The following is an 18,063-nucleotide window of genomic DNA, read 5'->3' as shown; positions in this document are numbered from 1 at the left end:
AAAAAATGGCCTCTACTCTTGCCACCCCCCCTCTCTGCCATCTCTCTAAGGCCTCTGCTTTAATTTCCCCCTCCATGGGCCATTGTTCCTAGCCCCAAATCCACACTGGCAAAGCAAGTGTACAGTGTGCCCTAACGCAAGCAAAGAAAGATAATAAAATATCTATAATTGGGGTTTATTTGACTCCTCATGCCTCTGGGCCCTGGTGCCACTGTACATCCAACACCAATCATACTTTCTGCCCCTTTGTGTTAAAAAACAAAAAAGGTGGACATGGGCTTTAATGCTAGAAAGGAAAATGGCCTCCTACTCCACTTTTCCATGGTAAGACAACCATAATTGAGAAGCAGGCACCCACTTCTATCGTCCTCTTGCTTGGGGTAACTCTCTGAGGTGTCTGACCATTAGTAAACATAAAAATGAGCCACACACAGTGCTCCCTCTTCGGGGGTATCTCTTTGACAATAGCCATGAATTCTGCTCCTTTCCTTATTCTCCTGGAACATTACTCCTAGGCCCTAGTGTCAAGAGGAAAGGGACTCTTCATCTGAATGCAACCCTGCTGGCCTCCTCCTTGCCAGCCACTGAACTTACTTTGTACAAAAACAACTGCTCCTGAATAGTTAATGCTGACTTTGAGGTGCCTCTGCCTGAAAGCAAAGGGAGTGGTGATAATGCAGAGTGTTAAAGAAAAAACAAGTATTCTTACCAGCTGTTAATTTATTGAGTCACCTAAGGGCCAAGGTGATTATATGATTCTGTAGCAGCATTTTCTGTGTAATTATGGGTTTCCCACATTTGCTGCATTATCCATCATTTGATGCATAGTCAGCAGATTTTAACCAAAAAACTGATTCTAGGTCAAATGGATCAAACATTACTAAAAACGTGGCAACGTGTTCCGGAGCAGTGGAAGGCCCTTTACAAGGGTTGACTGATCAACGTTCAGTTCATTATTGCTATATTTGGGTGTTAAACTGGTACAATTGAGGTGACACAGATTTATTATTTTCGAGAGGTAATGTAGGGGTGTTAGCAGTTCTGCAATAATGGAGGGTCTTATAAAAATGTTTTCACAAGGTACAGTCTGATTACTTGTTACTAAAAACTATAATTCGCAAGAACTTGTTTTATCTCAAACGCTGCATCATTTTGCAAGAGCCTAGCTTAGATTCTGTGTATTACTATTTGCAGAAATTACATACATATTCACAGTGTTTTCTGCTGGAGGCTTGGAATTCTTAACATTACAAACACAAAGATCAGGTTTCATTCACACCGATATTTGCAGTGATTATATTTGCCAACTGAGATTTCATAACCTGAGTACATTTATCACTGGTTAGTTTAACTTGCATTTTTTCCAGTTAAGTTGTTTGCACATTATTTTAGATGCAGTTACCTGAGGGTGAAAATATGAAATGTTTAAAATATTTTGGGGCATATTACCAAGCAATAGTGATAATTATCGCTATTGCTTGGTTAGAGACAAAAATTTACCGCTGAGCTGCGGCGATTTTTATCGCAGATAAACCTTGGTATTACCAAGGTATATCGCAAATGCGATAAAAATCGGCCGCAATGCATGAATATCGCTGAAAAGTCAGCGATATTCATGCATTACTGAGCTAATGCTCTTAGCCATGTTATCCACCTCCCATTGGATAACATGGCTAAGAACTGCTCAGGGCAGGTGTTAGCTTTTGGAGATATTCGCGCTTAGCGCGAATATCTACAAAAGTTGGTAATAGGAGATAGCGATGTTAGCGACTGTTTCCAGTCGCTAACATCTTGGCACGCCCACTTTGCATGTCATTAGTGATAAATATCACTGACATGCAAAGTGGGGCCCAAGATGGTCGCTATCTCCTACTAGCTGTCGCTAACTGGTGTTAGCGACAGCTAGGTAATAGGGAGATAATTTTATCTCCGCTTTCTTGGCTTTTAAAGCCAAAAAAGCGGAGATAAATCCCCTTGATAATATGCCCCTTTGTTCTTTTCTTTTTAGCCACCTCTTTGATGCGTCCACCACACTCATTCACTCCCTATATCCTTTATAAGCTGCTGATAGGCACTGTAAATATGTTTCGCTCTATTTGGCCTCAACTCCTGAGCACTCTCTATTTTGCCCTGTCATGCACATCCACCCATATCCAGAACTTACCCAGGTACCAAGATGTGTCTCTGTTTGCACTTAGAACAATGCAAGTGTCACGTGGTCCATGAAAAGAACAGAAACACAACATTTGAAAAAGCACATACTCATAGTGAATATAAGGTAAAGGAAAATTTTGATTTTATTTCAGGAACTGCATCACTGACATGGATCACCTTAAGGTAAGGGATTAATGCTGTTCTATGTGCTCTTTAAAGAGGCCAATGATTGCATGAGCATATAGTCCGAACACCTTTATGAATCACCAACAGGCACTGTGAGAAGGACTTGCAACTCTTAACCCTAACCCCAGAGCTGTCATTCGTGCTCCCTCATGCATATTCACTCATCAACTGAACTTACCCAGACACCCAGAGGTGACTCAGTTCACAGTAATACACTTTGAAAGAATCACATGTTGCATGGTAGTAAACCACTGAAACGCATTTGCTAAAAGCATATAGTCCTAAGGAAAGCAAGATGAAGTAGAACTTGAAATGCAAACAGGGCTGCATCTCTGACTTGGGTTACCTGGTTTAAGAATTGAGAAATGCATCCAGGCTGCTGTGCTGCTGGTTAACAATCCTAAATGCAGTCTGGGAGCACTGGTGGGGCTCCTGCTGTGTCACTGTTCAGAGTCTCAGAATGGACTGAGTTTGAGCAGAGAATTGAATGCTCCAACATGCGTGGTGTGGTGGCAGGATCACTGACAGAATATCAACGTTGAGAATATCGACCTACAGAAATATCGATGCAGGAATATCGAAGGCAAGAATATCGACATCCTATCTACAGCATGGTAAGTACAAAAATATCGAAAATAAAATATCGATGTTAAAAATATCATAATTAAAAATATCGTTTTTTTCTGTGAAAAAATGTGTAAAATAAAGTAAATAATACTTTTAAATAAAATAAACATATTTAATAATGTTTCAAATTAATAAATAATACATATATACTAATAAAACATTATCTAAACATATATATAAAATATATAATATATACTTACTTAATACATTTTAATAACTACTTAATAACTTATACATTATTAAAAAGTATTATAAATTACAAATACAGCTACACACATAAAACAATAACATAAATAAAAAGTAAATAATTATGTTTAATAAATAAAAATATATATATTCTTTCGATATTTTTAAAATTAATTGTATACTACATTTTCTAAAATAATACAACAAACATTAAATAGCTAAAGAAATAAAACTACTATTCAAAGTCTCAAAAAAAACTACAATAATAAAAATGTTGGATAGCGTAGGGCTTAAAATTACTATTCCCACTCCAGACAATGCAACAGTAGGGAACGCGTTGGAAAGCGTTGGGGTAGAAATTACTATTCCAACTCCAGAGTGAAACAGTAGGGAAAGCGTTGGATAGCGTAGAGGTAAACATTACTATTCCAACTCCAAACAGTGCAACAGTAGGGAAGCATTGGATAGCGTAAGGATAAAATTACTATTCCAACTCCAGAGAGTGAAACAGTAGGGAAAGCGTTGGATAACGTAGGGGTACAAATTACTGTTCCCACTCCAAAAAGTACAACAGTAGGGAAAGGGTTGGATAGTGTAGGGGTAAAAATTACTATTCCCACTCCAGAGAGTGAGACAGTAGGGAAAGCGTTGGATAGCGTAGGGGTAAAAATTACTAATCCAACTCCAGAGAGTGAAATAGTAGAGAAAGCGTTGGATAGCGTAGGGGTAAAAATGACTATTACCACTTCAGAGAGTGTGACAGTAGGGAAAACATTGGATAGCGTAGTGGTAAAAATTACTATTCCCACTCCAGAGAGTGCAACAGTAGGGAAAGCGTTGGATAGCGTAGGGCTAAAAACTACTATTCCCACTCCAGAGAGTGCAACAGTAGGGAAAGCGTTGGATAGCGTAGAAGTTGAATATGTAACATACTTATAAATAATTTTTGTATTTAAAATATTTAATAAATACAATTTTTAAATAACTCTACATAATTTTCAGATACCCATTAATAATTATTTAAAACGTAATTACAATTGAATAATAATGAACAATAAATGAGCCATAAAAACCAATAAATACTAATTAATTAATATTAGTTACCAAATAATAAATAGTAAACAAAACAATATTTTTCTTAACAAAAAACATTTTAGTTATTAAAACTTGATTAACAATCAAAAAATATGAAACAATAAAATGATTTTTATTACCAAAAATACTTTTATGAAAAATGAATTACCTATTAATAAAAAATATTTCTAATTAATAAAAATTAATTACCAATAAAAATATTAATTGTCAATTAAAAAATGTAATAACCAAATAAAAAAATATTTGGCAAATAAAAATATTAATTACCAATTCAAATAATCAATAGCCAAATAAAAACATGAATTACCAATGATAAACATTAATTACCAATTAAATAAATTAATTACCATTTAAAAAAATTAATTACCAATTCATAATTAATTAAAAATATAACAAATTATCAATACCAATAAATAAAAATAAATCTTTACTTAATTACATTTAAATTACTTCCCACCCAATTAATTTATAATTCCTAAAAATGAATAAATAATTTAGTATAATTAAATTACTTCCAACCCTATTCCCCTATAAACCCACAACCCGCTCCGGTGCTAAAACACAAAATTGACCTAAAAATAACATTATTACTCTATAAAAATAGTATACATATAATGTAAAGCCAGTAGAATACTTAACAAAAAACATATAACACATACATATTAAATACAGAATAAGATACATAACAATAATACAAATATAAATATTAGTAACATCGAGATTAGTAATATTGATCTATTTGACATCGTTATTACTAACTTCGATATTAATTACATCGATATAAAAAAATCGATTTTACTTACCTTAGGGTCGATATTCCGTCCAACAATATTCTTAACCTCGATATTATGTACCTTCGATATTTCCAACTCGATATTTCTGTAGGTCGATATTTCGGACTCGATATTTAGAAAGTGGACCGTGGTGGCATGGAGTCCTTGGCTCAGTGCTGATCCCAGGTGCATCACCCACACCTTTAAAGCTTCTTCTAAAGAGCTGTAGGCTGCTCAGAGTGATCATGAATTTCCAGGATGTTTGTGCACGAATATATGAACTGTTTGAGCAGCTAATTTTAGTTTTGCTCCTAAACAGCACAGAAATGTAAATCTTTATGTGCAGTTAACACTTTGGGGCACATTAGGATGGCGGGCGGACATCCCGTTGTAAATAGGGACCGCCCGCCCGCCATAAAAGCAAACTTTTATTTTGGGGGAGGGGCTTGGGGTCAGGGGGGTTCAAAAGTGCCTCTTGGGTACTTCTTTGCACCAGGTCCTGCACCCTCCAAGGCCCGTCCCCTCCTCACACAGTAGGATTTTTGTTCAGGTTGGCAGGTATGTAGGTATAGCCCCCTCTCTCATGGTACCTCCCCAGGTTGATTGCTGCTTCTGGATTGCTGCAGGAGGGTCCAGAGCAGGAATACATTCCACTAGTCCACCAGTGATATTGCCACATGGCAGGGGCTAACACTCCTCTACTATCTAGGGGCCAAAAATCGTTCTGCCCCTATGCAGCAAATTTGGTTTTTCCCCAGGCCACTAGGACACCAGGGAAAAAATATAAAAAGGAATGTTGTGGGTTGTGACTGAATGCTACATTTAACGGTTTAAACAATGTTATATCAAGACAGAATGTAGATTTGTCATAATGAAAATGTCTTATCAATGGTAGCTGACATTAAATATATTGGGCAACATAATTTAACCTGAATATCTGCTTATATGGAAAAACTTGGTAAAGTACTGATCTAACCAATTCAAGACCGGAACTTGTCACACATTGCACTGTTGTTACAATACTAGGCAATTTATGAGTCATCTGGGGCCAAGGCTGAGTCAACCAAGTAAATAATGTAGCTTTATGGTCCCTCTTCACCGGACTACAATAGTTGTTGAGGGAAATCTTCTCAAGTTATAGGCCTGAGTCATGGGCAAAGGCCTTTAACGAGGAAGAGGGCCTTTAACAATCAGCATAGCTTAAGGAAGAAGGCCATAATGCTATTAGAAAATGCCACCCACTGAGGGTACAATGTTTTAAATTTAAAGGGGTCAACAGAAAGACAGACACTGGCATGTTGGAGAAGAAGGTATGTACCAGCCAATAACGGCTATGAGCCACTTCATTGTCTCAGGAGATCCCTCAACATTTGAAAGTTCTGATGAATGTCACCTTGTAGGTTAAACCAAGAAACAATGATTCCAAAACTTAAATAGGTGCATAGGACAATCAAACAAGTAACATATGGATGACAAAATCTTTCTTTTTTTAATAAAATCTTTGATGGGTGAACACTAACCTCAAATACATCATGATACACTGTACATAAATCACTCTGTTACAAAAAGCATTTTTTAGATTTTTAGATCACTCACTTGAACTGCAATATTGCTTTCCTAAGTGTCTTACACTTACCAATGATGGCTCTGGAGAACTGCATTTAGTAAGGTATGCAGAATTTTGTTTTCTGCAATAAGCAAGTTACACAAACACTAAGGCTATGTGTCAAAACTGAATCGGTCACACATGCTATTTAAGGTGAAAGGAGCAATATGTAATATACGAAATAGAATCCTTAATAATTATAAAAGGAAAGAGGATTTGCTGTTATCTCCTTGCCACAAGGTGAATTCGGGGGCTTAATCACAAGCTTTCCTCCCCATATAAATGATCATGATTTAAAGCAAACCAACAAAATAGCATTAAAACCAAAAATTATGGTTTACATATTATACCTATATTTAGACTTGAATGCACTCTGTACCATTTTTGCAATACTTGCAGAAAAAATACTGACAAAAGGTATGAAGGATTCGGTGTGTAACAGCTGTATCAACGTTGGTATGTTTACTTGTTCAGTATCCAAGGTTAAAAGATGTATATTGTATTATTTTTAGAGTCTTGTCTTGAATCCTCCACCAACCACAACGGTCTCTCCAGTCAGGTAAGAGGCATCAGAGGAGAAGAGAAAAGACACAATCCCAGCAAATTCCTCTGGTTCTGCAAGTCTACGAACACAAAGAACATGAAGATTATTGATAATGCAATAAATAAAAGGTAACACTGCTTTAGTTATTTTTTCAGTGTTTCATTATTTTATTGAGCTTACACTATATTCAGAGGTTCCCTCTGGGTAAAGCAATGTGAGGAGTGCCCCCTAGCTACTTGCCTCTTGTCTGGGATGTCTCTTGGGATACTCTTCCTGGACTAAGGTGAAAGAAGTTGTAGCAAGGGGGTGGACTGGATGGGAGGGAGTGACAGGCTGTGTGCCCCCTGCTCAGATATACGACTGCAGGTGTCCTCCGGATTGTACTCCAGGCCACTGGAACTTACGTGGGTGAAGGGACTGTGGGCTGCTCACTACCTGTCTGTCCCCTGCCCCTGCTGCAATGGCCTTAGCAGAGCCATGTTGGCTAAGGAGGCCCCTCCCTGCAGTTTTCGCAGGACAGCCACACTCCAGCACTCTGGGCTCAGGTGCCCGCCCCCTCAGACATCTCCCCGTGGAACCCCAAGGCTCAGCTTTCGTGTCCAGATACAGGTCGGGCATCGCACTGAGCCTGTGAGGTAAGGTAATCTCTGGCAGCGCCCTGGAAGGCCTCACTCCCAATCGGCCACGTAGCCGCAGTGCAGCCGCAACCGTGATGGAAACAGGAAGCAGGAAACCGCCCCCACCAGAAGCCGTAAACAACTCATCCGGAAGGATGTCCACTCAGAAGTGGATAGTTCTAAAAGCTATTTTCAGGTTAACAAAGCTGGCATTTCTATATGAAAAACAAAGAAATATATATGCTAATACTATATTTCGAGAATTGGACTAGCTAGAAAATAATGAAACAATTTCTTTTTTAAAGTTGTTACATCTCCAATTCAATGATGAAGTCAGATTGTTTTGTAAATATGATGCAAAAGTAAGTTTGGAAACTTACCTTTGCCCTGCCTCATTTACCTATATACTAAATCTGACCTTTTCTGTCCACCTTCTGCCAGTTAATAATTTGCATTTGAATAGGCGTTAATGAGGCATGAACTTGCTCTTAGGAGCAAATAATGCACTGAACTGAATTGGCAGAGATAACTTCTCTCAACTGCTACCTGACAGAATATGCAAGTGGGACTGGTAAGATACTTTTTAACATTAAAATATCAAGTATTGCTTACATGTCACATCCTGCTTGACAGGTCTAGCTGAGGTTTTCACATAACACTTGGGCAAACTTTAAAGAGGCATTCCCTGTCACAGGAAAATGTTAGCTGACGCTTGGGGAGGGCCCTGCTTTTGTCCCTTTAGCCAGTCAGGCCCTAAAACAACGGGTTTATTTTTGACATTACAATCTCACAGCGTTTTGTCTATGATGTGTGGGTGCACTTCAAAGTATGAAGGCAGGTTGCCAAAACAGTCCTTGTGTATCCCATGTCTGATTGTTGAAAACTCAGCTTTGTTCTCCTGGACTTCTGTCTCTGAGGTCATTGTGGGTACAGGGACAAGACTGTGGTATTAGATGTTGGAGGACATTAGGATTACCAATGTACATCCCCTCACACTCATGAGGCCCTCAGAGCCCAGGTTTTGTGTAGCTTCTGTCTTCTTGAAAATGCCCAAAGTATGTTTGGTTAGCCCCAGGAACCTTTATCCCATCACTTAGGTCATGCTCAGGGGTCATGCCCACCCACTAGCGTGTGCCAGGAATAAATGTGGGTTTACCAGGCACACACTTCAGAACACTCTTGGAAGGTCAGAAGCAGACTGAGCCCACTGTCTGAAACCTGAGAAGAGCCCAGAATACTGGACCTGTTCTCCCACTTGCATTCAGTACAAAGAACAAAGAAGCAGACTCCAAGGGTCATAAGATGAACCTCCTGTTAAAACTACAGGGACACAATAAGCTACATTTAGCCTTTTCCCCCAACTTCCCACCTGATCAATGGTAGGTGCACTTGGAAAAGACCCTGCTATTAGCCTCTGCCAGTACAAAAGGTGGTGGTGATGGACGGAGCATCAGAACCAATCAAACACTCACACCCAGTCAAAAGATCTGGGTTTGATCCATCACCGTTCTTTATCCCACTCTGCCACCCCAGTTCAGTCATGGCTATATGCAAATCAGTCTGACCCTGTGCCTCGTGGGAACAGTCCAGCCCGAACTGCCAAGCCATCCCTTCCCTGGACCGGAAACAAGCTTCCGAGGACCGGTTTCTGGCATTCCAGACGTCTTCAGCCCGGCTTGCTTGAATCCAGTAGCAAAGTGAGCAAGGGACTCACGTCTGAGCATACCCTGCCACACTTATGGCGGCCAAAGCGGTACAAAAGGTGGTGGTGATGGACGGAGCATCAGAACCAATCAAACACTCACACCCAGTCAAAAGATCTGGGTTTGATCCATCACCGTTCTTTAGCCCACTCTGCCACCCCAGTTCAGTCATGGCTATATGCAAATCAGTCTGACCCTGTGCCTCATGGGAACAGTCCAGCCCGAACTGCCAAGCCATGCCTTCCCTGGACCGGAAACAAGCTTCCGAGGACCGGTTTCTGGCATTCCAGCCGTCTTCAGCCCGGCTTGCTTGAATCCAGTGGCAAAGTGACCAAGGGACTCACGTCTGAGCATACCCTGCCACACTTATGGCGGCCAAAGCGGTACAAAAGGTGGTGGTGATGGACGGAGCATCAGAACCAATCAAACACTCACACCCAGTCAAAAGATCTGGGTTTGATCCATCACCGTTCTTTAGCCCACTCTGCCACCCCAGTTCAGTCATGGCTATATGCAAATCAGTCTGACCCTGTGCCTCATGGGAACAGTCCAGCCCGAACTGCCAAGCCATGCCTTCCCTGGACCGGAAACAAGCTTCCGAGGACCGGTTTCTTGCATTCCAGCCGTCTTCAGCCCGGCTTGCTTGAATCCAGTGGCAAAGTGAGCAAGAGACTCACGTCTGAGCATACCCTGCCACACTTATGGCGGCCAAAGCGGTACAAAAGGTGGTGGTGATGGACGGAGCATCAGAACCAATGAAACACTCACACCCAGTCAAAAGATCTGGGTTTGATCCATCACCGTTCTTTAGCCCACTCTGCCACCCCAGTTCAGTCATGGCTATATGGAAATCATTCTGACCCTGTGCCTCATGGGAACAGTCCAGCCCGAACTGCAAAGCCATGCCTTACCTGGACCGGAAACAAGCTTCCGAGGACCGGTTTCTGGAATTCCAGCCGTCTTCAGCCCGGCTTGCTTGAATCCAGTGGCAAAGTGAGCAAGGGACTCACGTCTGAGCATACCCTGCCACACTTATGGCGGCCAAAGCGGTACAAAAGGTGGTGGTGATGGACGGAGCATCAGAACCAATCAAACACTCACACCCTGTCAAAAGATCTGGGTTTGATCCATCACCGTTCTTTAGCCCACTATGCCACCCCAGTTCAGTCATGGCTATATGCAAATCAGTCTGACCCTGTGCCTCATGGGAACAGTCCAGCCCGAACTGCCAAGCCATGCCTTCCCTGGACCGCAAACAAGCTTCCGAGGACTGGTTTCTGGCATTCCAGCCGACTTCAGCCCGGCTTGCTAGAATCCAGTGGCAAAGTGAGCAAGGGACTCACGTCTGAGCATACCCTGCCACACTTATGGCGGCCAAAGCGTTACAAAAGGTAGTGGTGATGGACGGAGCATCAGACCCAATCAACCACTCACACCCAGTCAAAAGATCTGGGTTTGATCCATCACCGTTCTTTAGCCCACTCTGCCACCCCAGTTCAGTCATGGCTATATGCAAATCAGTCTGACCCTGTGCCTCATGGGAACAGTCCAGCCCGAACTGCCAAGCCATGCCTTCCCTGGACAGGAAACAAGCTTCCGAGGACCGGTTTCTGGCATTCCAGCCGTCTTCAGCCCGGCTTGCTTGAATCCAGTGGCAAAGTGAGCAAGGGACTCACGTCTGAGCATACCCTGCCACACTTATGGCGGCCAAAGCGGTACAAAAGGTGGTGGTGATGGACGGAGCATCAGAACCAATCAAACACTCACACCCAGTCAAAAGATCCGGGTTTGATTCATCATCGTTCTTTAGCCCACTCTGCCACCCCAGTTCAGTCATGGCTATATGCAAATCAGTCTGACCCTGTGGCTCATGGGAACAGTCCAGCCCGACCTGCCAAGCCATGCCTTCCCTGGACCGGAAACAAGCTTCCGAGGACCGGTTTCTGGCATTCCAGCCGTCTTCAGCCCGGCTTGCTTGAATCCAGTGGCAAAGTGAGCAAGGGACTCACGTCTGAGCATACCCTGCCACACTTATGGCGGCCAAAGCGGTACAAAAGGTGGTGGTGATGGACGGAGCATCAGAACCAATCAAACACTCACACCCAGTCAAAAGATCTGGGTTTGATCCATCACCGTTCTTTAGCCCACTCTGCCACTCCAGTTCAGTCATGGCTATATGCAAATCAGTCGGACCCTGTGCCTCATGGGAACAGTCCAGCCCGAACTGCCAAGCCATGCCTTCCCTGGACCGGAAACAAGCTTCCGAGGACCAGTTTCTGGCATTCCAGCCGTCTTCAGCCCGGCTTGCTTGAATCCAGTGGCAAAGTGAGCAAGGGACTCACGTCTGAGCATACCCTGCCACACTTATGGCGGCCAAAGCGGTACAAAAGGTGGTGGTGATGGACGGAGCATCAGAACCAATCAAACACTCACACCCAGTCAAAAGATCTGGGTTTGATCCATCACCGTTCTTTAGCCCACTCTGCCACCCCAGTTCAGTCATGGCTATATGCAAATCAGTCTGACCCTGTGCCTCATGGGAACAGTCCAGCCCGAACTGCCAAGCCATGCCTTCCCTGGACCGGAAACAAGCTTCCGAGGACCGGTTTCTGCCATTCCAGCCGTCTTCAGCCCGGCTTGCTTGAATCCAGTGGCAAAGTGAGCAAGGGACTCACGTCTGAGCATACCCTGCCACACTTATGGCGGCCAAAGCGGTACAAAAGGTGGTGGTGATGGACGGAGCATCAGAACCAATCAAACACTCACACCCAGTCAAAAGATCCGGGTTTGATTCATCATCGTTCTTTAGCCCACTCTGCCACCCCAGTTCAGTCATGGCTATATGCAAATCAGTCTGACCCTGTGGCTCATGGGAACAGTCCAGCCCGACCTGCCAAGCCATGCCTTCCCTGGACCGGAAACAAGCTTCCGAGGACCGGTTTCTGGCATTCCAGCCGTCTTCAGCCCGGCTTGCTTGAATCCAGTGGCAAAGTGAGCAAGGGACTCACGTCTGAGCATACCCTGCCACACTTATGGCGGCCAAAGCGGTACAAAAGGTGGTGGTGATGGACGGAGCATCAGAACCAATCAAACACTCACACCCAGTCAAAAGATCTGGGTTTGATCCATCACCGTTCTTTAGCCCACTCTGCCACCCCAGTTCAGTCATGGCTATATGCAAATCAGTCTGACCCTGTGCCTCATGGGAACAGTCCAGCCCGAACTGCCAAGTCATGCCTTCCCTGGACCGGAAACAAGCTTCCGAGGACCGGTTTCTGGCATTCCAGCCGTCTTCAGCCCGGCTTGCTTGAATCCAGTGGCAAAGTGAGCAAGGGACTCACGTCTGAGCATACCCTGCCACACTTATGGCGGCCAAAGCGGTACAAAAGGTGGTGGTGATGGACGGAGCATCAGAACCAATCAAACACTCACACCCAGTCAAAAGATCTGGGTTTGATCCATCACCGTTCTTTAGCCCACTCTGCCACCCCAGTTTTGTCATGGCTATATGCAAATCAGTCTGACCCTGTGCCTCATGGGAACAGTCCAGCCCGAACTGCCAAGCCATGCCTTCCCTGGACCGGAAACAAGCTTCCGAGGACCGGTTTCTGGCATTCCAGCCGTCTTCAGCCCGGCTTGCTTGAATCCAGTGGCAAAGTGAGCAAGGGACTCACGTCTGAGCATACCCTGCACAGGGTCAGAGCTGATTTGCATATAGCCATTGTCGAACCCAGGGTGGTGTGGAGTGCAAAAAAACGATGGATTTAGGCCCAGATCCTTGTACTGGGGTGAATGTATGACATTGTTCTACATTCTGTCCATCAACTGTGTTTTTTGCAATTTTCACCCTGAGTGGGCTGGGTATGCTCAGACGTGAGTCCCAGGCTCTCCACACCACTGGAGTCAAGCTATCCAGGCTGATGAAGGCTGATAGCCAGATACCGGTCCTTGGATGCTTGATTCCGGTCTGGGAAAGACATGGCTTGGTAGTTCGGACTGGACTGTTCCCATGAGGCACAGGGTCAGAGCTGATTTGCACATAGCCAGTGTCTAACCCAGGGTGGTGTGGAGTGCAAAAAAACGATGGATTTAGGCCCAGATCCTTGTACTGGGGTGAATGTATGACATTGTTCTACATTCTGTCCATCAACTGTGTTTTTTGCAATTTTCACCCCGAGTGGGCTGGGTATGCTCAGACGTGAGTCCCCAGCTCTCCACACCACTGGAGTCAAGCTATCCAGGCTGATGAAGGCTGATAGCCAGAAACCGGTCCTTGGATGCTTGATTCCGGTCTGGGAAAGACATGGCTTGGTAGTTCGGACTGGACTGTTCCCATGAGGCACAGGGTCAGAGCTGATTTGCATATAGCCAGTGTCTAACCCAGGGTGGTGTGGAGTGCCAAAAAAACGATGGATTTAGGCCTAGATCCTTGTACTGGGGTGAATGTATGACATTGTTCTACATTCTGTCCATCAACTGTGTTTTTTGCAATTTTCACCCCGAGTGGGCTGGGTATGCTCAGACGTGAGTCCCAGGTTCTCCACACCACTGGAGTCAAGCTATCCAGGCTGATGAAGGCTGATAGCCAGAAACCGGTCCTTGGATGCTTGATTCCGGTCTGGGAAAGACATGGCTTGGTAGCTCGGACTGGACTGTTCCCATGAGGCACAGGGTCAGAGCTGATTTACATATAGCCAGTGTCTAACCCAGGGTGGTGTGGAGTGCAAAAAAACGATGGATTTAGGCCCAGATCCTTGTACTGGGGTGAATGTATGACATTGTTCTACATTCTGTCCATCAACTGTGTTTTTTGCAATTTTCACCCCGAGTGGGCTGTGTATGCTTAGACGTGAGTCCCAGGCTCTCCACACCACTGGAGTCAAGCTATCCAGGCTGATGAAGGCTGATAGCCAGAAACCGGTCCTTGGATGCTTGATTCCGGTCTGGGAAAGACATGGCTTGGTAGTTCGGACTGGACTGTTCCCATGAGGCACAGGGTCAGAGCTGATTTGCATATAGCCAGTGTCTAACCCAGGTTGGTGTGGAGTGCAAAAAAACGATGGATTTAGGCCCAGATCCTTGTACTGGGGTGAATGTATGACATTGTTCTACATTCTGTCCATCAACTGTGTTTTTTGCAATTTTCACCCCGAGTGGGCTGGGTATGCTCAGACGTGAGTCCCAGGCTCTCCACACCACTGGAGTCAAGCTATCCAGGCTGATAGCCAGAAACTGGTCCTTGGATGCTTGATTCCGGTCTGGGAAAGACATGGCTTGGTAGTTCGGACTGGACTGTTCCCATGAGGCACAGGGTCAGAGCTGATTTGCATATAGCCAGTGTCTAACCCAGGGTAGTGTGGAGTGCAAAAAAACGATGGATTTAGGCCCAGATCCTTGTACTGGGGTGAATGTATGACATTGTTCTACATTCTGTCCATCAACTGTGTTTTTTGCAATTTTCACCCCGAGTGGGCTGGGTATGCTCAGACGTGAGTCCCAGGCTCTCCACACCACTGGAGTCAACCTATCCAGGCTGATGAAGGCTGATAGCCAGAAACCGGTCCTTGGATGCTTGATTCCGGTCTGGGAAAGACATGGCTTGGTAGTTCGGACTGGACTGTTCCCATGAGGCACAGGGTCAGAGCTGATTTGCATATAGCCAGTGTCTAACCCAGGGTGGTGTGGAGTGCAAAAAACGATGGATTTAGGCCCAGATCCTTGTACTGGGGTGAATGTATGACATTGTTCTACATTCTGTCCATCAACTGTGTTTTTTGCAATTAGCCTCTGCCAGCCATCAAGTGTGTCTCCAGGTATCTCCCCTGAGGTTCTCAGGGGCTATAGAAGTGTAATTGTGTGGTGCATTGGGACTTAAAGGACTGAAATCAGGATGAAAATGGTTAGTATATCCAACTCATGCTCCATCTCAGCTAATGTTAAGTTTTGCCTAGGTACCTTATCCCGTATTAAATTCACATATCCGGTTCCCCTTATTGTTTTTTGTCATTTGCATGTCCTATTATTCTAATTCATTTTAAGAGTTATATTGTTGTGCATTCTGATTTTATTGATGTTTTAGTACAGCATAAATACTTCATCCATTGCCTCCAGGATACAATTGTCTGCTCTGTGAACTAGAAAATGAGGGGTTGAGCGCAAGTTAATTTAGTGACTTTAAGGATTCACCCTTACAAGGATTTTGAATTTTACTTGAGATGGGTTCGTAGCTCCTTCAACTAATAACCCAATTTCTTACAATATCTGAAAGAAGTTCTTGAGTGTAAATATAGCACTTTTCTCAATCTGAGGATTTCAGTATGCCTTTACGAGTTTGCCTTGGGGTATTAGAAAAGTCATGCAGTTTTTATGGCAAGAATAATGGAAATGGAGATCTTACAATAAGATCTGGAGGTGTTGTCATACATTGATGACGTCAACATCAGAGATGCTAATTTAACTGAGCATTTATTGACAGAATTGTGAGTCCTTTAGTACATCATAGGAATAAAATAAACTTTTAAATAATCAAATATTTTGCATCTTTATGTGCTCTTCCTTGGATATGAATTATTCAGTGTGGGTAAAGGACTGGCACCAGACATCCTGAAGATGTGTTCTATTTTACAACCTGCAAACACACTGAGAAAATTGTAAGTTCTGAGGGAGCTTTAAACTTTGGAAGAGCCTACTTGTTGCAATACGCGGAGTAGGTTAATCCCGTATGGACTAATTACTCCAACATCTCAACAAAAATTTGAGAAAAAAACCACATACTGCTATCTTGTGCAACCTGCAAGCCGAAATGTTGGAGACAAAATGCCAATAGATGTGGGATAACAAGACAAACCTAGTGATTAGGGTTATTTCTAGAACTTAAGGCTACATGTACATAGTCTACAATGTGGATGACCCCCCAACCTCACACAGCTCACACACACATATATTCTATAGTAGAGGAATGATTTACTCCTACTGAGAAAATCTTCACAGTAGTACATGCAGCAATTTTGAAGGTGCAGCCTCTTGCACAGGGAAATTAAATAGTTTTCCCATACCTACATTTGAGGCAGCTACTGTAGCTAGTATCCCCAATGCATATGCTCTACATCTTCCCTCTACTCACACACAAAATGTGACTGATGTCAAGTTTTAGTATGACTCAATTATTTCTATATTATACATAAAATATCCCAAAAAGTCCAAATTATTTACCCATACATGAATAGAAGAGCTTATTCTATTTGGATGGCTGTAAGTAGCCCATGACTTGTGCTACAGTGCAGGAAATGTTTGAAGACAGCTACTTCAGTACCAAAGTTGAAAGTGATTCCATGCACAAAAAGAATAAATAAATGCCCTTTTACTTGCTCTTCACGAGGCTGATCCATCAGTTCCTACAAGAATTGTGTTAGATTCAGCAGTCTGCATACAGGGTTAGAAAGTGGACTTTCCTCATTGGTGTCTAAACTGATTCAGATTCAAAATGTAAACAGATAAAAAAACAAAATGGCCCCCCTGCACACACCCCTGTGCACAAGGGCAAAAGGGGGCCTTGTAGGGCTGCCTTTCTTTCCTCACCACCAGAAGTTACATGGAGGAAGAACCTCCATGACACCACTTGTGGTGAGGAAAGTTGTAATATGCTTGGTGGTACCTCAGGGCACTGTGGGACTGCCCAGGAACACAATTCCCTGGTGGTTGGAGCGGTGCAATGGGATTCCAACCGACAAAGTCCTAATAGGGCAGTCAGACTTCCAGTGCGGCGGTGACAGGACCACCATGCCCCTGTGAGTGTGGCACGACTCGGACCACCAGAATCATAATCAGGGCAAAAATGTAAATAAAAGCAGGAAATACAGGCAATACTGAGTTACCACTAGTTAGTCTCTATGTATTTGTGCTGAACAATAAATCTAAGAGGCATTGGGAATGCCGACAGCATGTATACATTTAACGGTACTGCATTATAATGTAGAAGCAGAATGAAAGGGCCATTGGTGAAGGATTTTTTTCTGGAATATTTTCACAAAAATGATGTGAAAGTATGCATTTCAGTTACAAAAAAAGGGTAAAGCCAGTATCTTGCATGGCTTATTTTCGCACACGGACATACCTCACATAAAAAAGCCATACAAGATAGCAATAGGAGACAGATTTGAGATAAAAGTGTCTCTGGGAGATATTTTCTTCAGAAACCAGTCTCCAGTGAGGAAAGTAGTAAGTAAAACCATAAAATGCAACATTTTTAGAAATGTCACCAACTTTATGAAACTTGAAATTTTGATATTTTTAAATTTTTGCTGGCCTGTGAAAATATTGTACAGACATGTGAGGGACATGAACCAGTAGATTAATGCCATGTAAGTGCATGACAACTGTGACGTTATAATCTTGGTGACCAGGTTTTGCTAGGGTGACACACGTATCTACAGTTTCACTACACTTAGACTGTTGTAAAAATAGCCACAAAAGAACAGTTTGCACCAAAGCATCTCTCACTAAAGTAAGTCGAGGCAGGGTTGTTTTATTTTTTTGCCCAAACAAGTTTTTATTGCAAAGTTTGTAAAATATC

At 43.2% G+C, this 18,063-nt stretch overlaps 1 protein-coding gene across 7 annotated transcripts in view; it reads right to left on the bottom strand.

The window, feature by feature from the left end:
• Nucleotides 1-6,498: 6,498 nt before the first annotated feature.
• Nucleotides 6,499-18,063, bottom strand: part of LOC144792877 (dehydrogenase/reductase SDR family member 4-like) — a 181,279-nt gene continuing 169,714 nt past the window's right edge. For all 7 annotated transcript variants that reach the window (XM_078668080.1, XM_078668081.1, XM_078668079.1 and 4 more), the window contains one exon: nucleotides 6,499-7,250. In XM_078668080.1, coding sequence (XP_078524206.1) covers nucleotides 7,136-7,250 — 115 coding nt within the window. In that variant the 3' untranslated portion in view covers nucleotides 6,499-7,135. The remainder of the gene's footprint in view (nucleotides 7,251-18,063) is intronic.

This window comes from Lissotriton helveticus, chromosome 11, assembly GCF_964261635.1.
Source record: "Lissotriton helveticus chromosome 11, aLisHel1.1, whole genome shotgun sequence".
In the NCBI taxonomy this organism is placed as follows: Eukaryota; Metazoa; Chordata; class Amphibia; order Caudata; family Salamandridae; genus Lissotriton; species Lissotriton helveticus.
The sequence above is the reverse complement of the archived record's forward strand: the minus strand, read 5'-3'. Positions and strand labels throughout refer to the sequence as shown.